We start from the raw sequence: 19,418 nt of genomic DNA, 5'->3' as shown, positions 1-19,418 counted from the left end.
CCCTTTTCAGTTTTTATAAGTTACCGCCAACGCTTAAATGATCCATTTTAGTAGCTACGGCAGTAGCATATAGCATATAGCAGTTAGCATTCCATGACCCACAATGCACTTCTGCCATGACCCTCCCCCGCCTAATTCTTATTGGTTGACGTGTGTGTGACGATTGCTGACATTTTCTCCGTCTCTTCCGCGAATTAGATAAATAATATTATTTGATATTTGATATTGTGTAGCCCTGCGCTGAGGTGGAGACTTGTCCAGGGTGTATACCACCTTCCGCCCGATTGTAGCTGAGATAAGCGCCAGCGCCCCCCGCGTCCCAAAAGGGAATACGCGGTAGAAAATGGATGGATGGATGATATTGTGTAATCTGCAGTACATGATTTCCTTTTTGGTGAAATTTTTGTTCAGCCCTTCTCAGTTTTTATAAGTTACCCCCAACGATAAAATGATCCATTTTAATAGCTACGGCAGTGGCATATAGCAGTTAGCATTCCATGACCCACAATGCACTTCTGCCATGACCCTCCCCTGCCAAATTCTTATTGGTTGATGTGTGTGTGATGATTGCTGACATTTTCTTTGTCTCTTCCGCGAATGAGATAAATAATATTATTTGATTTTTTACGGTAATGTGTTAATAATTTCACACATAAATCGCTCCGGAATATATGTCGCACTCCCGGCCAAACTATGAAAAAAACTGCAATTTATAGTCCGAAAAATACGGTAGTCAAATCTATTTGTTTTGGTAGGGGGGTGTTGTTGTGTTTTCATTTCGTTTTACCAAAATCTAACCTTTAACCTTATTGTTGCCTTTTTTCCCAATCCATAGTATAAGCCGCACCCCCTAAATCATAGAAGGAAAAAAAGACATTTTCATACATTATCCACAAGCTGCAGATATATAGTTGTGAAATGAAGTATTTACATAGAAAGTTTTTGTAAAGGCTTCACATACCTTAACTACAAAGGGTGCCTGTAATAAGGCAGTAAAACGGCTGATCAAACAAAACAAAAAAAAGTCATTGATGTCTGTATTCATCCTTTATAAGACGGATATTATTTTTTAATAAGGTTCAAGATGTCTATCCAGATTCTTCCTTCTTGTACTTAGTAAACACTTTGAACAGTTTCTCAGAGTAGATCATTTCTTTGCTTAACCGTTATTTAGCATTAGCGAAGAAAAATTCATAGATTAGTCACACTTTGGTATAAGCCGCAGGGTTCGAAAGCTTGTGTGGAAAAAGTAGCGGCCTATGGTTCGGAAAAAAACTGTAATTGCTTTTGCTTTTGTCCTTTAGAAAAAAAATTCCTGCAAATTGCTGTCTTTTTGTCATGAAAATCTATTGTTTAATTCCAAACTGTTCTCGTGTCAGTGTTGCTTCTGAGGGGAAGGAGAACCTCTCAAAACTCAATGCTACGCTTTCAATTTATCCCGAGTTATTCGTTACTGATAAAGTTATTTGTGATTTTTGAGGCATACAACTTTTGACGGACGTGTTTGGGATTGTTCATGTCTGAATGTTGTTCTATTTAAACTTTTTTTTTTTTTTTTTTACAAAATCGTTGACACCCAAGAAGGTATGGTTGTTACTTTAGCTGCAAACTGTACTCCGACAAGAGTACATTTTGTCATCCTGTTAGAGCACAAAGTCATTTTCTCATACATTATTTTTCTTTTTGTCTGTTATGCTGTCCTAAAATTATCATGAAAGCATCACTCTGCTTATTGATTTCCCTCCAGCAAACACATCAATAATCTCAATGCAAAAGCACTTTGACCTCATGTCTGTCTAATAATCCAATAGACATCTTGATCCTGACAGGCCATATTTAACAGTACCCTTGACCTGCTTGATTTATACTTCTTTCCTGCTGGGATCAGCATACTTGATTCTTTTGAGCGCTTTTTTACACATTGCTTCTAAACCGAGGTACGTACCGAACCGAAATTTTTGTGTACCGTTACACCCCTACATTTTCGTCAAAATACTATGACTAAAACTAAATTTAAACCTGCGGTCAAAATAACACTGCTCCTATTATTACATTACTGGTACTTCATAAACCTCCTGTACTTGTTTGTACAATATTCCATTGTCCTGTTTTTATACAATATGTATTATCTACAACAGGGGTCGGGAACCTTTTTGGCTGAGAGAGCCATGAAAGCCAAATATTTCAAAATGTATTTCTGTGAAAGCCATATAATCTTTTTTTTAACACTGAATACAACTAAATGCGTGTATTTTTAAGACCAACATTTTTACAGTGTAATAAGTTTCTTATTCTTTTTAAAAATGGTAAAAAAAAAAAATGGTAAATGGTTGTATTTGTATAGCGCTTTTCTACCCCTTTTTAAGGAGCCCAAAGCGCTTTGACACTATTTCCACATTCACCCATTCACAAACAAATTCACACACTGATGGCGGGAGCTGCCATGCAAGGCGCTAACCAGGACCCATCAGGAGCAAGGGTGAAATGTCTTGCTCAAGGACACAACGGATGTGACTAAGATAGTAGAAGCTGGGGATTGAACCAGTAACCCTCAGATTGCTAGCACAGGCACTGTCCCAACTTCGCCACGCAGTCCCCAAGATAATAACATTGTTATTCTAAAGCTAACCAAAAATAAATATTATACTTCTTACAATTAAAGCGACTTCTTGAACAGGTGCGATAGAAAATGGTTGGTTGGACAAAAGTGCATGAGAATTTTTTATAATTTGAACGTTATTTTTAACACTGTGATTACCGGCGGAATTATTAATTACTTATTGTGTTAAGCAGTGTCAGCTAAGATTTATCTGAGAGCCAGACTCAGTCATCAAAAGAGCCGCATCTGGCTCTGGAGCCATAGGTTCCCTACACTTGCTCTACAAGTTTGTTTTTATTTTCAAAAGGTCTATTACAATGTTACAATTGTGCTGTTTTGGGGGCAATGCATCGATTAAATTGATTTTAGTTCATTTCAACGGACGTCGGTGTTTCAAAATACAGGTTTTTCAAAGAAACCAATTTAACTACAACTTTTTTTTTTACTTTTTAAACAAATATCTGCAAATGAGTGAGTGCCCGTTACTATGTAACGCTGTATAGCTCAGCCAAGTGTACCAATACTTATGTGTCATCAGGAGTTGACACCAATAAAGACACTTTTCCGGCCCCTCCAAGGTTGACTACTAGACATTACAGTGTGTGATCTGAAGACATCATTTCAAAAGCACTACACCACATTGGAAATAAATTAGTCTGCCATGTTCGCCCAAGCGTGGAGATTGTTTTTTTTTCTCCCTCCTGAATCATTCCCCACCTGTAATGGCTTCCATCACAAATAATAAAACAAAATCCCCCTGCTTGTGACTGTCGCCTGGATGAAGTTCACTCAGCCAGCGAGTTGATAAGAAGACATCAACAAGCAAAAAGCTACCACACTTCGTTTTGAAACATCTCAGCTGCTGCTGCTAAGCCATGGATAAAAGTAACACACATCAGAAAACTACAGGGCTCTCTCCTACTGTCTAATATGTGTTTTATTTCTATTTCACCTCAAAATCATTTATTAAGTATTATTGAGGATAACTATACAACAAATATACAATTTACAAGATGGCAGCAGCAAAATTCCTTGGACTCTTTTTTAGGTCATATTTGCATTGTTGTTGCTAGGCAACATTTATGGGGCACAGTCATAGCTAACATAAAAAATACTTTTTATTAGTACTCTATATGGATGTATTGTGTGTTATTCAAAAATAAAACATGTTTTATATTGCACTAATGCATTCATAAAAGGTACAAACCCCGTTTCTATATGAGTTGGGAAATTGTGTTGGATGTAAATATAAACGGAATACAATGATTTGCAAATCCTTTTCAACCCATATTCGGTTGGATATGCTACAAAGACAACATATTTGATGTTCAAAGTGATAAACATTTTGCAAATAATCATTAACTTTAGAATTTGATGCCAGCAACACGTAACAAAGAAGTTGGGAAAGGTGGCAATAAATACTGATAAAGTTGAGGAATGCTCATCAAACATTCTTTTGGAACATCCCACAAGTTTGCAGGCTAATTGGGAACAGGTGGGTGCCATGATTGGGTATAAAAGCAGGTTTCATGACATGCTAAGTAATTCACAAACAAGGATAGGGCGAGGGTCACCAATTTGTAAGCAAATTGTCGAACAGTTTTAGAACAACATTTCTCAACAAGCTATTGCAAGGAATTTAGGGATTTTACCATCTACGGTCTGTAAAATCATCACAAGGTTCAGAGAATCTGGAGAAATCTCTGCATGTAAGCAATGATATTACGGACCTTTGATCCCTCAGCCGGTACTGCATAAAAAACAGACATCAGTGTGTAAAGGATATCACTACATGGGCTCAGGAACACTTCAGAAAATCACTGTCAGTAACTACAGTTGGTCGCTACATCTTTAAGTGCAAGTTAAAACTCTACTATGCAAAGCAAAAGCCATTTATTAACAACACCCAGGAACGCCATCGGCTTGGCTGGGCCCGGACTCATCTAAGATGGACTAATGCAAAGTGGAAAAGTGTCCTGTGGTCTGACGAGTCCACATTTCAAATTTTATTTGGAAACTGTGGACGTGGAGTCCCCCGAAAAAAAGAGGAAAAGAACCATCCTGATTGTCATAGGCGCAAAGTTCAAAAGCCAGCTTTTGTGATGGTATGGGGGGGTATTAGTGCCCAAGGCATGGGTAACTTCCACATCTGTGAAGGCACCATCAATGCTGAATGGTCCATACAGGTTTTGGAGCAACATATGTTGTCATCCAAGCAACGTTATCATGGACGCCCCTGCTTATTTCAGCAAAACAATGCCAAGCCACCAATTACAACAGTGTGGGTTTGTAGTAAAAGAGTGTGGGTACTTTCCTGGCCCGCCTGCAGTCCAGACCTGTCACCCATGCAAAATGAGTGGTGCATTGTGAAGCGTAAAATACGACAGCGGGGACCCCGGACTCTTGAACGACTAAAGAGCTACATAAAACAAGAATGGGGAAGAATTCCACTTCAAAAGCTTCAACAATTAGTTTCCTCAGGTCCCAAAAGTTTATTGAGTGTTGTTAAAAGAAAATGTGATGTAACACAGTGGTGAACATGCCCTTTCCCAACTACTTTGGCACATGTTGCAGTCATGAAATTCTAAGTTAATTATTGTTTGCAAAAAAAAAAAAAGTTTATGAGTTTGAACATCAAATATCTTGTCTTTGTAGTGCATTCAACTGAATATGGGTTGAAAAGGATTTGCAAATCATTGTATTCAGTTTATATTTACATCTAACACAATTTCCCAACTCATATGGAAACGGGGTTTGTACATGTGCTTGTTGTAAATGTATTGTTTATTATTCTTAAATAAAACAGGTACATTTTATGGATGTATTGTGTATTAATGAAAAATAAAACATGTTTTATAATACATGAATGCATTCATAAAAATAACATGTGCTTGTTGGAAATGCATTGTATTTTAATGTTAAATAAAAAAATGTACTATTTTTATAATGTGTTATATTATAAAAAACATTTTCGCCAGTAGAATTTTGTCCTTGAGCAGCGCACAAACGCGCACGTCTAATCAACTGTCTAATCAACTGTCTAATCAAAATTTATGTTTGTTTTTTGTGTAGAAGAAACAGAAACAACATGTAACAATATATCATATACAAGCACCCCCCGCGATCCTAAAAGGGACAAGCGATAGAAAATGGATGGAATGTATGGATAGATACTCCTTACTGATCAAAACAACACAAATAACATCATCCTGCTTCCCGTTCTTGTCTGCGGCGCTAAGCCTTCTGGGTAAAATAGTATATCAACATTTACTTCCTAGTTGAAATGTATTCATATTATTTATTGAACATTTATTTGTGTAGGCCAGGGGTCGGCAACCCAAAATGTTGAATGTGCCATATTGGACCAAAAATACAGAACAAAAATATGTCTGGACCTGCAAAAAATTAAAAGCTGTATATAAGTGTTATAATGAAGGAAACACATGATGTAAGTGTCTATATGAGCTATATTAGCCTACTATCACAGGCTGACGCAAATCTTCGTTGACAGAAATGTCGTATTTAAATTTTTATTTTACACATTTTTGCTACGTTGGAAATCATTATTAAAATGGAGGCTTCTCAGAGGGTTTGTCCTTTTTTTTTCTTTTTTTTTTTTTCTTCTTTGTCATGAAAAAGGGACATTTTTGTCATGAAAAGGGGAGGTTTTTGTGGTTGGTGCACTAATTGTAAGTGTATATTGTGTTTTTTTTGTTTTTTTTAATAAAAAATTATTCTACTGCGCGGTACCAGTCAGGCCACGGCCCGGTGGTTGGGGACCACTGTTCTACAGCATGTACGCTCTGCTTGTCAGTCCAGCATCATGTTGTGTGTGGCTTCAGCAGACACACGCACACGACTGCAAGGCATACTGGGTGACACAGTGTACACTAATGGTTGTGATATAAACCATTTTAACACTCTTAGTAATATGCGCCAGGCTGTGAAGCCACACCACACAAGAATGAGAAACACATTTCGGGAGAAATCCTCCCAGTAACACAACATAAACGCAACACAAAAAATACCCAGAATCCTTTGCATCCATGACACCCCTGACTATTTTTTACACCCCGCTAGCAGCAAACCCCGCCAACCCCCCACCCCGTGCGTCGGTAAAGTGGGTGGGGTTGGGGGCGCGGGGGTGTTAAATATATTCAGCACATCACGGATGCAAAGGATTCTGGGTATTTGTTGTGTTGCGTTTTTGTTGTGTTACTGTGAGGATATTCTCCCGAAATGTGTTTGTCATTCTTGTTTGGTGTAGCTTCACAGCGTGGCGCATATTAGTCAGAGTGTTAAAATTGTTTATATCACAACCATCAGTGTATTCTGTATCACCCAGTATGCCTTTCAATCTTGTACGTGTGATTGCGGAAGCTGCATACAACATTTTGTTAACTAACAATCGGTTTGTACGTGTTGTTGAAGGTGTTAAAGGCAATGGCTTCACAGCACGCCCTTATTCTTGTCATCAGGATGAACACCATTGGATGTTTGCGAAAAGGTTAGCGGCTCCCATTGTCTTCTTTACTCTGTGAAACGGGTTTAAATAGCTCCTTGAGTGGTAAAGGTGGCCGACCTCTGATGTATTTCAGCGTGAGGTTGTGGTTCTGATAAAATGTTGGTTCGGGTGAACGGCGGGTGGATGACGACTTTGGTGATGCGGTTGCGGATGATATAATTGCTTATCCGCGCATCCCTACTAGCGAGTGACTTTTCGAATAATGCTACATATTAGCAGTAATGCTATTTATTATAGCAAAGCTTTTGCCCCACACTTGACAAATTACGGTTGTCTATTTGACATAGTCCCACTTGAAGCCAAACCATTTTCTATATCGCACAGAGACAAACCCGGATTTATCGTGTATATGGTTATATCGCCCAGCCCTGGTTCAAGGATCGCTGAAATTAGTAGGACAAACCGGTGCTTGCCAAATCTTCTCATCAGTGAAGCATGTATAACATAAACAGTGGGATTTCTAACAATTAGGAAAGTTTGTGTCATGTTTGTTCTCCTACAGAAAATATATCATAACAACACATATATTTATTTTCGTCATCTTTTTCCATTTCCACACATCACTGAAATAGCTCCACGGAGCCACTCCGGTGGATCTAAAGAGCCGAATGTCACTCTAGCGCCGTGGGTTGCTGACCCCCGATCTAGGGTAAAACAAGAACAGATGTTCATTTCCACTGCTGACCTAGCAAAGACGCAGCGTTTACGTGTTAGAGATGTTTAAGTGCTACTAACTGAAATTAATCTGTTCACAAATGCCCTTAACAATGTGGGGTAAATGTGTTGGAACATAAATAAATGTTTATGATAGACAAACACTTTTAAAGTGTAAAACATACAAGGAAAATGTCTGCAACTTGTGAATGACAGCGTGGACAATAAGGAAGCCTGTGGTGGTGTTTCTTTCTGTAATTATAGGTAATTATTACTATGTGTTATAATGAATTAAAACAATACAGTCATTTGACAAGGCCCTGCGATGAGGTGGCGACTTGTGCAGGGTGTACCCCGCCTTCCACCCGATTGTAGCTGAGATAGGCCCCAGCGCCCCCCGCGACCCCAAAAGGGAATAAGTGGTAGAAAATGGATGGATGGGTCATTTGACAATGAGCTCTAAGTGTGTGCTTTTATTGCCATCTAGAGCATGGGTGTCAAACTCTGGCCCGCGGGCCAAATCTGGCCCGCCATGTAATTTCATTTGGCCCTTGAGGCAATATCAATTTAGCATTAGAGCTGGCCCGCCGGTGTTATACACCGTCGGTGCCGCTGTAACACCGCATTCACCACTAATACTCATACTTGCCAACCCTCCTAATTTTCCCGGTAGACTGCCGAATTTCAGTGCCCCTCCCGAATTTCTACCGATTTCCACCAGGACAACAATGTTGGGGGCGTGCATTTAAGGCACTGCCTTTAGCGTTCTCTACAACCTGTCGTCACGTCCACTTTTCCTCCATACTAACAGCGCGTCACATAATATTTGTGGCTTTTACACACACACACATCCACGCACAAGTGAATGCAAACCATACTTGGTCAACAGCAGTACAGGTCACATTGAGGGTGGCCGTATAAACAACTTTAGCACTGTTACAAATATGCGCCACACTGTGAACCCATACCGAACAAGAATGACAAACACATTTCAGGTGAACATCCGCACCGTAACACACCGGAACAAATACCCAGAACCCCTTGCAGCACTAACTCTTCCAGGAAACTTCCAGCAAACTGACCAATAATTAACGTTTTATTCATGCGTTTTCTCTTCAAGGCTTGAATGTTTGGTTCATTCATTATTGTTATTTTATTTTCAAATGTATTATTAGCCTGTGGAAAAAAATTGATATTTACCTCAGAAGATTGCAAATAGAAAAAAAGGCATAACATTTGTATTTAAATGTTATTTGATATGCCATTGATATTTTTTTAACTATTATTTTTATTATTTGAAATTGGATTTTGCATCTCACTAAAGTTATATAAGCCTTGCTTGTTCAATATTTAATGCAAAACTTGTTTGTGTCCCTATTAAAAGGTTAATTTGTTCAACCTTGGCCCGCGGTTAAAAATGTTGGCCCACTCTGTATTTGACTTTGACACCCCTGATCTAGAGTGTCTGTGTGGTATAAAACAAGTAAAACGTCAATACTGTTTAAAGTTAAAGTTAAAGTACCAATGATTGTCACACACACTCTTGGTGTCGCGAAATTATTCTCTGCATTTGACCCATCACCCTTGATCACCCTCTAGGAGGTGAGGGGAGCAGTGGGCAGCAGCGGTGCCACGCCTGGGAATCATTTTTGGTGGATTAACCCCCAATTCCAACCCTTGATGCTGAGTGCCATAAGTTACATGTTTTGAAATGGTGTGCTTTTTGAGATAAGGTGACAAGGAACTTTCAAAACATTAATAACAAATATCACAAGCTGCTTGAGTGTTATCAGTTATAACATTGCAACTTTTTCCACAACTTTCTGAAAAAGCTACCACAGATTCAGGCATTTTAGGCCGCAATATCTGTGAAATCCTGGTGGGACTGATGTAGGAGTCAACCAGATAACTGTTGTCAAAGCTGCAGTAGAATTCTGAGACAAGATGCTGACAGTAGAAAGTCTTCATCTCCCACTCTTCATCAACCTCTCGACCTTTAAAAAGGCTCTTCCATCGCCGTTAGCATGCTTGGTTAGCTAAACTAAAAGATGCACTCTTGGGAAATAAATGAGCCACTGAGACATTTGGAGAAGCACTGATGTGTGCTTATCAACCTCTCAGCTGCAGGTACTCATAAATAATCAGCTCTGTCGGACATAAAGGGTGAAACCTGCCACTCGTTGGAACTCGGGTAAATCTGCTCGTTTTAGAAATGCACACGACGGAACGACATGTACCGTAAAGCAGTAGAATATGTTCACCTTTGTGGAGTCACCAGAGGTTATTCAAGATTTATCTTCAACCTTTATTCACCTTTCTGCTCATCGGACACCTCGTTAGGTACACCTGCCAACACAGCAGGTGGCCAATGTTGGCCAAAGATTGCACATAGCAACGTCTCTTTTGGTCTAAACCAAGAATCAAAATTCAGTGTCTGCACTTTTTCTATTGAATATAACAATCATTTGACCCAAGAAAGTTGTGAGTTGCAGCAATTTTGCATTGTTTTCTGCATGTAAAACTATCATTATGTGTTTTGTGTGGGACTAATTCTGTCAGGCTTTACCCTGACAATTTGTCTATGTTTTATTTTTTTTCCTCTGCATTTGTCTGTTTCCTCTGTGTTTAGTATTTCCTGTCCTTAGTTCCTGTCTAGTGCTCTTATTTTGTCAGCTTCCTGTCTTGTTCCCTGAGTGCTGTGTTCCTCCTCAGCTGCGGCTGATTGGCACCAGGCCACACCTCTTGCCAATCAGCCTGCACCTATTTGTACCTGCTTTGTCTTGTGTCAGTGGCTGGATCATTGTATTGTCTTGTCAATGTCACGTCTAGTCGCTCTTGTGATGTGTTATCGCTCCTGTCGTGTTGTACCCTGTCCTAGCAGTGGAGCGGTAAGCTATATTCAGTCGATGTTTGTAGCTTACTGTTTTTTGTTCCCTGCTTCCGTTTTATTTTTCATTATACAAGTATGACTTCTGTTTGCCAGTTCGCTACCCGCTAGCTTCCACGCTAAGCTCCTGTTTGTTATTTTCTAGCTCCCAGGCTAGCTCCTTTTGTTTGATTATCCGCCTCGTGCCCGCTTTGTGTTTGTACCCTTTTGGTTTTATTTTTGTCTTAGTATTTAATTAAATCATGTTTTCTCATTCCATGCCTGCCTCCATCTCTGCATCTTGGGGTTTGTCACCAAATAACTCTGACAAATTTATTGGAATGTTATTATTCCAATGGGAAAAATGTATTCAGTTTCAGTACGATTCATGTCTTGTTCTGACATTTTGGACCTACGTGTACTAATGACTGGTTATTATTACAGCTGCACTTCCTCATACAGAAAAGTAGGAGTGTGCCGGTATAGCATGTTTACTTCCGATTTGATACTGAAATTGGCGCCTTAAGTATTTGTCAATACCGACATTAATCCGGTCCAATACAATATCAGCAGGGATCATGCATACTCTTATTTTGTAGTGTGGAATGTTGGAAAATTTTTGACCAAGTGAAATTAATTTAACAGGGAACAATGTTAGGTATAAAATCTGGAATAGACTTATGATGTCTTTGAGTTGAAGTGGAGTGGTGATTGTTCTTTGGCGACACCTATTGGTCACAATAATTCATGAAGTTTAGCTCAATAAATTGAATGACGCGGACACGTTTGTTATAGCTTACTTTCTGATACGCTACAAGTATTTGATACTTGTTTTTATTGACACACACTGTTTTTCCATGAAGGCCATTTATTACATATGTCTAGCTTGTGCAATATTGTGTGCGTTGCTGTTGTGTAGCTGCAAACTCCAAGTAGCCAATAGCCTACCACGTTTACCTTCACTTGACTAAAATACAAGAAAAGACCAACCATGTCCAGTTTTGCACAAGTAAACACGCTGCAGGACTGCGTGTACAAATGCAAGCATACATCACATGCATGTTTTTGCTGATATTGAACCGATATCAATATTGGATAAGAACACCGCTGCTGAAAACTGTTTTAACAGTTTGGTCTCTCTTATGAATTCAGTTAGAGCTCCAATTTATTTAAAAAAAAAAACTCTGATAGTGTCAAATATGAGTAGTATTATCATGTGTTGGATCTCAGTATATATATTCTCAACATATTTTCCACCAAAACCCCTAACTTTACTAAACCTGATTGAAGGCAGTGATCATGCAAGCAAAACCTGGCAACCCGAGCTGCTACAACACCACTATCACCCCATCATCATCATCATCTGCGTCACACCCTGGGGTGTATTTCCAGAGGAAAGGTGTTGTTGACCACCAAGGCTCGTTTGAAGTCAGCTCACACAATCACATGTGGAAAAAAGCATGAATGATTTGCATCAAAGATAACACCTGCAGGATGAAATGAGCGTGGAGTTCAACCTGGTCACATTTTTGCAATAAAGAAACCCTACAATTCCATGCCCAAGGGCACCATTAAACATTTAGAAGCATAGATATATAGTATACGTCAAATTTCATGAAAAAGCATTTGATCACCTTTCCCGATTAATGCCAATGACAAGCACCAATCCCCTCAGGCTGATATTGTATTTATTTTTAGCCCACAGGCTGATAACACTGTTCCCAATAATTAATAAGTAATAGCAAATACATTACGTAGACTTAGTAAAATAAAATGTTTATGTATGACATTCTGACAAAAAAATTGCATTTGTGTCCAAATAGCTTTTTAGGTTAATTTAAATCATTAAAGAGAGTTATTCACTTTGATTAATAATGCTTTATCATAATATTAAAGTCTGATTAATTAATTAATTGATTAAATATTTAATTGACAGCCTAAATCTTGCGTATCATTATGACCGTGTTTCCTTGAATTGCCGCCGGACATGTAATACGCGCCTGCCTTGAATTACTGCCGGGCCAAACTTGCTCCCCAAATTTATTAGCGCATGTTTACTTTTACCGCTGGGTCAAATTCGTGACGTCACGAGTGACGCTTCCTCTGCCGTCTTTTCCAAAATGGCGGAGGAGTTATTCTTTGCTTTTACTATGTGTAAACCAGGGGTATTGTTCCACAGCCATACAGATCACACTGATGGTTGTGATATAAAACAACTTTAACACTCTAACTAATATGCGCCACACTCTGTGAACTCACACCAAACAAGATTGACAAACACATTTCTGGAGAACATCGGCTCTGTAACACATTATAAACGCAACATAAGAATCACCCAGAATGCAATGCATCTATGACTCTTGGCTATATTATACACCCAGCTAGCACCAATCCCCCCCCCCCCCCCCCCCCCCCCCTCCGTGTGTTGGTTGAGGTGGGCGAGGTTGGGGGCGTGTGTATAATATAGCCAAGAGTCATGGATGCATTGCATTCTGGGTAATTATTATGTTGCGTTTATAATGTGTTACAGAGCCGATGTTCTCCAGAAATGTGTTTGGTGTGGGTTCACAGAGTGTGGCGCATATTAGTAAGAGTGTTAAAGTTGTTTATTACACAACCATCAGTGTAAAAGGTATGGTTGTTGATCAAGTATGCATTGCAATCTCGCACACAGATAGCAAGCTGTAAAGGTGGGCGTGATGACATGTTGTAGAGCAGTGGTCCCCAACCACCGCGACCGCAGAATTTTTTTTTTTTTTTTTTTTTCATCACACTCAGTTTATTTCTGCATGCCATTGGTAAGCGCAGGGGTGAGAAGAGGTTTTAAAAATATTAGCGCCTGCTTACTTTTACCACATGCCTTGAATAAGCGCAGGAGTTAGAAGAGGATTTAAATTAATTTGCGCCCCGGCGGCTATTCAAGGAAATACAGTAAGTTAAAGTTAAAGTAACACTAACACACTAGGTGTGGTGAAATTATCCTCTGCATTTTACCCATGCCCTTGTTCCACCCCCTGGGAGGTGAGAGGAGCAGTGAGCAGCAGCGGTGGCCGCGCTCGAAAATAATTTTGGTGATTTAACCCCCAATTCCAACCCTTGATACTGAGTGCCAAGCAGAGAGGTAAGGTAATAGGTTCTATTTTTATAGTCGTTGGTATGATCATTGGAGGACGAGGCTACAGTAAACATGTAAAACACCAAGAGATAGCCAGGAGCAGGAATGCTAATGGCTAAGCTAATGTAGCATGAAACAATAGAATAAGTAAGTGCATAGTGAAGGTTAAGAAGTGCACTGTAGATGGAAACACGTCAGAGCAGGAAGTAAGCAGTTATGAAGAAGAAATGAACAAGTAGAATAATAAGATAGGATAATATACTGTAACAATTGTTGGTGTGTCAGCATTGTCAGTCACGACACGTAAGAGGTAGGCGGATCGATCCAGAAATCAGTTGTGTCAATGGTATCCGTATATTAACGATACTCGAGTGATTTGATCATTATATTTATAATATTTTTGTTAATGTTTACAAATTCAGGGAATTATTAACTGGACACAGGTGGACTTAAGGGGCAAAAAACAAAGGATTTAAAAGAATAGTAAACAGTAGTTTTTGTTGAGTTATTGTGTATGCAATCAAAGAGAATAAGGAACTCGTTTAAATATCCTATTGATTCTGTTAAACTGTCAATACCACTTACCATAAGTACATTGAAAAAAATTACAGTTGATGCATGTGATCAGTATTGTATCGGCTGATCTCACTCTTGGATGATCAGAATAGGCAACATAAAACCCTGATGGGAACATAGATTGATAGATAGTATTTTATTGATTCCTTCAGGAGAGTTCCTTCAGGAAAATAAAACATTTTCATCACTAACTTTACATACATCAACATTACTAAGTGTAATACAATTGTTCACCTCTTGTGGCAGTAATGGCAGTAATCAGGCAACTGGGTGACTCAATATAAATTCAAAAATTCAGAAAGCCGGGACTAAAAGTTACAGATCAATTTCTTAAGCACAACAAGGATGATTATTAATTGTATGTAAATTTATTTTTCATCAGTTTTTTATGAGTCTCTTCTTGCAGTGTATTTACATATTTATTTTTACCTTCTTGGGCATGACGTCATATGTTCTGGTTTATGTGTTAAATAAAGTATAAAGCTATTATATAATTTGACAAGGTTAACACCTGTTAAACAGTATGTAGGTTAGATATAATCATTGAATAAGGTTAAGATCAAGAGGAATATTAATAAATCAGTGTTAATATTTGAGATCAGAAATGTCAAGAACCCCTGCGATAAAATGATACAATCGTCTGCATAATTGCCTGTGCGAAAAATTAACAAAAATATGAAAAGCAACAACAAAAATGTTTAGAAATAAAAATGGGACATTAACTTTATTTTGTTGCTTCTATTAATTTTTAAAGTCACAAGGGTGCCTCAACATTTGTTAAAGTAATGCATGTTTCAATTTTAGAGTCTTTAAAAAGTAACTGGACACTCTAAGAGTGTCCAATTAAAGCCGGAAAGAAATAATGCTAAGTTAAACACTGATCCCAGCTGATAGAGTGAGTTTTGTGCATTCTCTCTACATAACATGTAAAGGTGGCTCTTTGGTCAAAATGTTGCATAGATTATGTTTTACAGACCGTCTTCATGCCACTTTCTGACTTCAGGATGTGTCGTTTTGTGGGCGTTCCTAGTGTAGTATTTATGTGTTTCCACTTTGACCGCGTCTTCTCTCCGCCATCTTTGTTGTACATGTAGTTTTTCAGCACTTCCATAGCGCGTCTACTGACAGATATAAGTTAGAACTGTCCGCTACTTTGTATTAGACATGGAAACGGAGGAGAATAAATGTCCCAAGTTAAAAGGAATGTATGTGAAAATACTTCCTGTTACATTCATCATTATCGCTAAGCAGCTTTCAAAGTAAAAACATGTCATCTGAGTGTGTGTGAAATGAAATATATGTTGTCATTGTAGCCAAAAAATAGAAGCAAATTATCACTGCAGCTATGTTAAATAAGAATACAGAATATATGAAAACTAAGAATGTCCCAAAAACACTTTAATTGGAGCCTTGAGTATTGTCTGACACAAACACTGATCCAATACAAGAGCAGTATAAATTGAACATACTTTATTTTGTAGAGTGGCATGCTAGAAAAGCTTTGATCAAATGAAATGAGTCAAACAGAGAACTGAAGATATAAAAAAAACACTAACCTATTTATTATCAACCATCTGTAGTGGACTTATGCTATTTTTAAGTTGAAGTGGAGGGGTAATTGTTGATTGATTATGACGCAGCAAGTTGAATGATGCAGACACATTTGTTACTGGACACTTTGTAAAATGCTTCTGCTTTGGAAACTTTGTATGAGTAAGTCATATGTAACTATAATTACTTGATGCGTGTTTATATTGACAAATATGCTGTTTTAGACTGAAATATTTTTCAATTATTACTTAAGTATACTTTGTGTGCTATGGTGTCCTTTGCTGTTGTGTAGCTGCTATCTCCTAGTAGCCTATACCAGTGGTTCTCAAATGGGGGTACGCGTACCCCTGGGGGTACTTGAAGGTATGCCAAGGGGTACGTGAGATTTTTTTTAAATATTCTAAAAATAGCAACAATTCAAAAATCCTTTCTAAATATATTTATTGAATAATACTTCAACAAAATACGAATGTAAGTTCATAAACTGTGAAAAGAAATGCAACAATGCAATATTCAGTGTTGACAGCTGGATTTTTTGTGGACATGTTCCATAAATATTGACGTTTTAAAGATTTCATTTTTTGTGAAGAAATGTTTAGAATTAAGTTCATTAATCCAGATGGATCTCTATAACAATCCCCAAAGAGGGCACTTTAAGTGGATGATTACTTCTATGTGTATCTTGCCGATTGTATTGTACCATATGTCCCGGCAAGAAATCTGCGTTCAAAAGACTCCGGCTTATTAGTGATTCCTAAAGCCCAAAAAAAGTCTGCGGGCTATAGAGTGTTTTCCGTTCGGGCTCCAGTACTCTGGAATGCCCTCCCGGTAAAAGTTTGAGACGCCACCTCAGTAGAAGCATTTAAGTCTCACCTTAAAACTCATTTGTATACTCTAGCCTTTAAATAGAGCTCCTTTTTAGACCAGCTGATCTGCCGCTTATTTTCTTTTTTCTCCTATGTCCCCCCCTCCCTTGTGGAGGGGTCCGGTCCGATGACCATGGATGAAGTACTGGCTGTCCAGAGTCGAGACCCAGGACGGACCGCTCGTCGGGACCCAGGATGGACCGCTCGCCTGTGTATCGGTTGGGGACATCTCTACGCTGCTGATCCGCCTCCGCTTGGGATGGTTTCCTGTGGACGGGACTCTCACTGCTGTCTTGGATCCACTTTGAACTGAACTCTCGCGGCTGTGTTGGAGCCACTATGGATTGAACTTTCACAGTATCATGTTAGACCCGCTCGACATCCATTGCTTTCGGTCCCCTAGAGGGGGGGGGGGGGGGGGTTTGCCCACATTTGAAGTCCTCTCCAAGGTTTCTCATAGTCAGCATTGTCACTGGCGTCCCACTGGATGTGAATTCTCCCTGCCCACTGGGTGTGAGTTTTCCTTGCCCTTTTGTGGGTTCTTCTGAGGATGTCGTAGTCGTAATGGTTTGTACAGTCCTTTGAGACATTTGTGATTTAGGGCTATATAAATAAACATTGATTGATGATTGATTGATAGAAATATTTATTTATAATTGAATCACTTGTTTATTTTTCAACATGTTTTTAGTTATTTATTTAAATCTTTTTTTCTAAATCATTTAAGAAAGACCACTACAAATGAACAATATTGTGCAGTTATACAATTGAATAAATCAGAAACTGATGACATAGTGCTGTATTTTACTTGATCTCTTTTTTTCAACCAGAAATGCTTCGGTCTGATTAGGGGGTACTTGAATCAAAAAAATGTTCACAAGGGGTACATCACTGAAAAAATGTTGAGAACCACTGGCCTGTACCATGAATTGATTAACGTGGACCCAGACTTAAACAAGTTGAAACACTTATTCAGGTGTTACCATTTAGTGGTCAATTGTGCGGAATATGTAAAGAACTGTGCAATCTACTAATAAAAGTTAGAATCAATCAATCAAAACCATGTTGACCGTTTGTTGACTTGACTAAAATACAAGACAATCCTAAACAGCTTTGTTTATTGGAGGACATTTAGATATTTTGCTGACTGTCCAGCTTTACACAACTGTGTTGGACATTTTACAAGCAAGCCGATATCATCCGATTCTATTTTTTTATTTAACTGACATCGGACCGAGATCCGATATCAGAGCAGATCAGAATTGTTGTCATTATGAAGAGAACGTTGTGTGCATTATTAAAAAAAAAAATTAAATGCAAAACAAATAAAAATAACATTCAAAAATTTACATTCACCTGCCATATTTAGATAAAATCATTTTGGATCAGACGACTGAAAAAACAAGAATATTAACAAAAAATGCTCAATTACAAGAAAACCATGTCAACAAAGTTTTAATATTTTTATGTTTCTGGCAAAAATGGCCAAGACATGGCTATTTTCAGTTATGTCAACAATTGTTAATGTTGATGCCAGTCTGAGAGGACACTTAAAGAAGCTCCATTATCTTTTTAATAATGAGTTATTAGGTTGTTTTTTTACAATAATCAAAAAACAAGGTAAACAGATGTGCACTTTGGACAAATTACTGAAAAAGAGAAGCTCTTTTGCCAGTATGGTTGTTTGTTATGATTGACAGTGAAATATGATTTTTAATCATGTAAAACAGAAATAAAGCCAGTGGATGATACTAAAGCCACACTGGGGTTATTTGTGTACATCCATTAATAAAGTGAAGACAATTGAAGATAATAACTTACTTTGACTGTCAAATTTCCTGATGATGGTGTCCAGGAAGGTGTTCTGTGGAGCAACATGGCCTCGACGGACCGGCATCTTCACGGCAGTGGACTTTATCTGGACTTTTTCCTGTCCCCCGAGCGAACTAAGCGAGCTGACGGTTCGCCCCAATCAAGCTCGGCGGTGAGAGTTGTCGAGATGAAGGAGAAAGCAAAAAAAAAGTTGCGCCCTCCCTTGAACGCAGCGCGGTGTGTGAGGCGTTCACTGCCTCCCGTTGACAAGATGAAAGGGAGCGACGGTGTCCGCTTCTGTCCGGTGTTGGGTGGCGGGAGGAGGGGGCCGTCAGGTGATATATCCGCCTCTCAGTGGTGCTCCACACGGCTCTCATGCTGCACACACACCGCTCCTGTGAGGCGGTCCGTGAACGCGCCACGCTTGTTGTCTCCATCCATTAAAGCTGGGACTGACGAAACCGTTTTCATTCTTCCTAATTCTGATCGATTAATTCTAAATCGCGCCAAAAAGAAGCCTCGATCCACCTTGATGTTGGATCTCATCCTCCTCTTCCTCATTGGCTGCGTGCACTTATTCTTTAACCCTTCACCAGCTCCACACGCCACCTGCCTTTTAAGGACCAAAAAAAAACCCCCCATCACTTTGTTAGGAAAAAGTGTCGATCGATACAAATATCGACAACTCCAACACAATGACTGGTATCATTATTGAGTCGATAAAAAAACAGTGAAGTAGACATTTTTAAATTCTATTCACAGCTATGTATTTTTGTGTTGTTCTGCTTGCTAATATTGTAATAATATCATTATCATTTCATTATTTTTCAATATCAAAACATGATTGAGGAAAT

The 19,418-nt window shown here is 38.7% G+C and overlaps 1 protein-coding gene across 1 annotated transcript in view; it reads right to left on the bottom strand.

Annotated features, from left to right (window-relative positions):
* LOC133569793 (potassium voltage-gated channel subfamily H member 2-like) overlaps positions 1-19,171 on the bottom strand; it is a 113,671-nt gene extending 94,500 nt beyond the window's left edge. Inside the window, exon 1 of the mRNA XM_061922416.1 lies at positions 18,574-19,171. Within this exon, the coding sequence (XP_061778400.1) occupies positions 18,574-18,649 (76 nt within the window). The 5' untranslated portion in view covers positions 18,650-19,171. The remainder of the gene's footprint in view (positions 1-18,573) is intronic.
* Positions 19,172-19,418: the final 247 nt, after the last annotated feature.

Source organism: Nerophis ophidion, linkage group LG15, assembly GCF_033978795.1.
Source record: "Nerophis ophidion isolate RoL-2023_Sa linkage group LG15, RoL_Noph_v1.0, whole genome shotgun sequence".
Taxonomy (NCBI): domain Eukaryota; kingdom Metazoa; phylum Chordata; class Actinopteri; order Syngnathiformes; family Syngnathidae; genus Nerophis; species Nerophis ophidion.
The sequence above is the reverse complement of the archived record's forward strand: the minus strand, read 5'-3'. Positions and strand labels throughout refer to the sequence as shown.